At 31.4% G+C, this 4,759-nt stretch overlaps 1 protein-coding gene across 1 annotated transcript in view; it reads left to right on the top strand.

The window, feature by feature from the left end:
* FANCI (Fanconi anemia complementation group I) overlaps positions 1-4,759 on the top strand; it is a gene marked incomplete in the record, with an annotated part of 30,795 nt that overhangs the window by 15,211 nt on the left and 10,825 nt on the right. Inside the window, 3 exon segments of the mRNA XM_067053215.1 lie at positions 2,700-2,867; positions 2,945-3,096; positions 3,179-3,375. Coding sequence (XP_066909316.1) covers positions 2,700-2,867; positions 2,945-3,096; positions 3,179-3,375 — 517 coding nt within the window.

Below are 4,759 nucleotides of genomic sequence, written 5' to 3'. Positions count from 1 at the left end.
ATTTGGTTTTGTTCATTTATGTTGTTCTTTGCTGACCGCACCCTCCGACAAACTTCTCCAAGCATTAATCTACGGTCAACTATCTACACATCATCAAGAAGGAATTTAATATTAAGCTGATGCATATGAAATGTTGGATTTTTAAGTGAATATATAAAACTGCACATCTTTTTTCACCAGCTATTTCCTTAATCAAAATATGTTTCATTAGTTTCAATACACTTTTTCCAGCAGAACTTTAAAGCATAGATGACTGTCTAAAAAAATTCTAATTTTTAGAATCAATAAATTCAGATATCAAATTATTCAGACAGTCTTCATTGTTATACTTGTTTGTTGTCGTCTGGGGCTTTAGGGCGTAAAACCCTGAGGTCATCAACGCCCATTCATTGTTATACTGTTTACCTTCTAAAAACAGATCCAAATGTTTAAAAAATTGAAAGTCGGTTTGTGAGAGATCCAGTGAATAGGCTGGGTGCTACAAAACTTCATATTACAATTCATTTAATTTTATAATTTTTCTGTGCAATGTATGTGTATGCAGTCATTTTGGGACTTCCTCATGCTTTATTTTGTAGTGAAAAATCACCAGACAGAAATTTTTCAAACCAATGCTGCACTTTTCGATCTTAACATTATTCTCCCCAAACGCCTGTTTTATATTTTTGGTAGCTTTTGCAGCATTATTACCAAGTTTATACTTATACTTTCCTATTTTAACCCATTGTATCTTTGGTTAATATAAATCTGAAGTTTTTTTGTATTTTTACAAATAAACACTTATATGTGTTTTATCTCTGTATAAATTTCAAATTGGAAATTTATCTGTAAGTCAAGTTTTTAGTTATTTTACCTGCACAAAATTCGTTAATTTATTGTAATACAGCATTATTATATGTTAAAAATTTCTTTTGTGTGATTTTTAAAGTCAACTAAGAAATAAAGCTCAAAGATGAAAACTGTATGGAAGTTAACAAACAATGGAGGGTTTATATGTAAAAATTTTATATATTTAAACTTTATTACATAAATAAAATCTCAGTCTAAACTGTCTCTCATTTCAATTTTCTTTCTGCGCTTTATACTTAATTCCTATAGTTTTTTTATTGATTCAAAGGAATAAAAATTTGAAAAAAAAACAATAATTGTATTTAGAATGATGTATAGGGTTGGTAAATAAGTGCTTTTGGTTTTTTTGGATGAAAGAAGTATATTTTGTACATAATATTTTTTTTAATTTACAATTTAATTATTTTCAATAACCTTACACTACTCTTCAACAGCTGAATAATACCATGTTCATAGAATGTCTGTGGTTTATTAGCGAAAAAGTGATCAAGGTGTTTCCTGACACCCTGTTCATTTTCAAACCATTTTCCACTTAAGGAATTTTGTAGAGACCGGAATAAATGATAGTCACTAGGAGCAAGGTCCGGTGAGTAGGGAGGGTGGGGCAAAAGATCCCATCCAAGGGCTAACAATTTATTGCGGGTGACTGACGAAGTGTGGGCCCTATCGTTGTCATAATGTACCAGTTCTGGGCGTTTTCTTTGAATCGATTCATCTAATTTTGTTAATTGTGAGCAGTATAGAGTGGAATCGAACAATACACCTTGTGGCAACAGCTCATAAAAATCACACCCTTGAAATCCGACCATACAAAAAGAATTATATATGTATATATAGTTGACCGTAAAAATTGATATATAGGGAGATGGTCAGGGTTGCGGTCAATAGTGAAACAAAAATAGTTTACAACTATTTATTTTCCAACGTTTCGCCCCACTTCATCAGGGCTAAAAAGATACAAAATGAAACTATGTTAAGATAAAATGATAGAAATAAAAATAAAAAGATACAATGAAAAGAATAAAAAACAAGTAACAAAGGCAAGAGTAATAGTTTCATATAAATTACTCTTAATATTACTCTTGCCTTTGTTACTTGTTTTTTATTCTTTTCATTGTATCTTTTTATTTTTATTTCTATCATTTTATCTTAACATAGTTTCATTTTGTATCTTTTTAGCCCTGATGAAGTGGGGCGAAACGTTGGAAAATAAATAGTTGTAAACTATTTTTGTTTCACTATTGACCGCAACCCTGACCATCTCCATATATATCAAAAAGAATTATCTTCTTTGGGTGCAATCCCCCCCCATACTAATTAACCATATGCTTATAGTTTCAAATCTTCCGTTTAAATGGAACAATTGTATTTAACACATAACTGAATCATAAGATTATCAATTAGAGGATGAGTATGACACGACATCCTCTAACTATGATAAATATTTTAATAGATCCTCTAGCATATTTCTTTCGATAAATGTCCCATGAGAAATTTTTTTTTTTAATAATATTAATAAATGTTCTCTATAATAAAATAGATAATATAATAGTTGTATTAAATAAATAAACCGTTTGATGTTAAGTTGTGATGATTGATTGAACCCTGTATATATCATGCGATCTCCATGCTGGCCAGAGTTTTGAAAATACTTGCTGGGGTTTTCTTATACAGCTCCTCTGTCCCAATTCACCAATTTCCCATAGGAAGACTTTTTTTTGTTTATAATCTTAATGAAATTCTGCATGATATAATGGCTGTGTATATAACAATATATTTGTAACATTGGGTAAAAGTTATATTGTATTATTAAGAGAAGCTTTGATGATTAAAAGGTTGTTCTATTTTAGTGATTCAGTGGATTGGTGCGGAGACGATGTCTTAGAAGATCTGAAGGGCCGCCGCCCCATTCATCGCTATGCAATGGGAACTTGTGCTAGTGTCTTAGAAAAAACAAAAGAGCAACTGAATCATTACAAACCGAGAAGTGTCTATACGAACCTTGTTGAGTTGGGAAAGTGAGTTATCATACAATATAACATTTTTAATTTGTGTTTTTATATCATTTTTTAAAAAATATACAATCATTTTCTAGATTGTTGTTCGAGAGAGTCATGAAAGCGGTTCCTAAAATGATGGAATTCGACCCCACCACGGCTATACTCGGAATTGAAAATTTTACTGAAGTATTTTCTCTAATCACTGAGCACTTCAGTGTTAAATTGACTGCTTTCCTTTCTGAAGCTTGTAGGGTTCTCCCATTTATACATCTTGATAATCTTATCTCTAGCAAACAATACAGATATATACATAATTATTGTAATTTTAGGTGGAGTTGATGAAAGTGAAGGTCTTAATAGCCAATTAGAAAAGATTTTGAAATGTTATTTGAAATCTCTTGGTCAAATTCTGGATATGGAAGAGGAAGAAGAAGATGCGAATCATAAGAAACTATTGTCAGTTTTGATAAATGGTGTTAATGTTATATGTCTTCAGCTGCCAGTCACGGGCCAGTGTGTTGTGAAAGTAAATATTAATTTGTATATAATCTTTTCACTTTCTTGAGACTAGTTGTAATTGCTTAAATAAAATAATCTGTATACAGTTTAGATTAAGATGTTGGTGAATGCTCCTTATGTTGTGAGCCTAACAATAAAATTAAAAATTATAGTAAATTGAAGGACAGAATAGATACAAAAAATCAATCAGGATTCATGTATAAAATTCCTTGTTTTAATTGTATATAGATGAAACTAAACAATCGTTAGGTGATAGACTGTATCAACACAATAATGATTTTAAAAAAAAGGAGAAGGATCCAAATAAATCTACTAGTGTAGCACGCAGCTAAAAACCAGCACAAATACGACTTCGAAAATACAATAATTTTATATAAAGAAAATAATACTTTCAAAAGAAAAATACTCGAGTCTATTTATATATCAGAGAACATCAATTATAGAGTGAATTTTAAAACAGACACAAGAAATCTGAACCAACACTATGCAGAGATTTTAAGCAAAACTAATTTATGAAAAATATGGATAAATTTTATGTTAATATTTAACTTTGATGTCAATTTTAATAATAAAAGAAATAAGAATTTAAACCAAAATACATTTTGATTAAATCTGCCTGACCTGAGTGTAAGGAAGGTCAAAAATATTGTACAAAGTATAATAGTGTAATACGAGGAGAAGATGGTTAGGGGAGGAGGGAGTGCGGTCAAAATATAACACAAATAAGTTGGATGTAAATTATTTAATCGTGCCAACGTTTCGGCCAGAATTTCTAGCCTTCATCAGGGCTAAGAACAGAACAAGATAACAACCAATGAACATAAAAAATAAAATGTAAACAGGATGGATTAAAGTAAATACTTGAAGAAGTTTGTCGGGGGTGCGGTCAGCAAAGAACAACATAAATAAACAAAACCATATTTATTTATTTTATGCTGACGTTTCAATCTGAGTTTCAGGTCTTCATCAGGGGTTGTGGCGTAGAATGCAGGTGGTGTAGTGACGTGTATGTAGATGGTTGTTATCACGTCATTGGCCCAGTGTTAATAGATTCATAATGAGGTGTAGATAGTTGACCGTAGATTAATGCTTGGAGAATTTTGTCGGGGGCGGCATAGAACATATAAATATGATTTTGTTTATTTATGTTGTTCTTTGCTGACCGCACCCCCCGTCAAACTTCTCCAAGCATTAATCTACGGTCAACTATCTACACCTCATTATGAATCCATTAACACGGGGCCAACAACGTGATAACAACCATCTACATACACGTCACTAAACCACCTGCATTCTACGCCACAACTCCTGATGAAGACCTGAAACTCAGGTCGAAACGTCGGCATAAAATAAATAAATATGGTTTTGTTTATTTATGTTGTTCTTTGCTG

Source organism: Halyomorpha halys, unplaced genomic scaffold (assembly GCF_000696795.3).
Source record: "Halyomorpha halys isolate HHAL.00 unplaced genomic scaffold, Hhal_1.1 Scaffold480.1, whole genome shotgun sequence".
In the NCBI taxonomy this organism is placed as follows: domain Eukaryota; kingdom Metazoa; phylum Arthropoda; class Insecta; order Hemiptera; family Pentatomidae; genus Halyomorpha; species Halyomorpha halys.
This window is presented reverse-complemented; position numbering and strand designations above follow the sequence as displayed.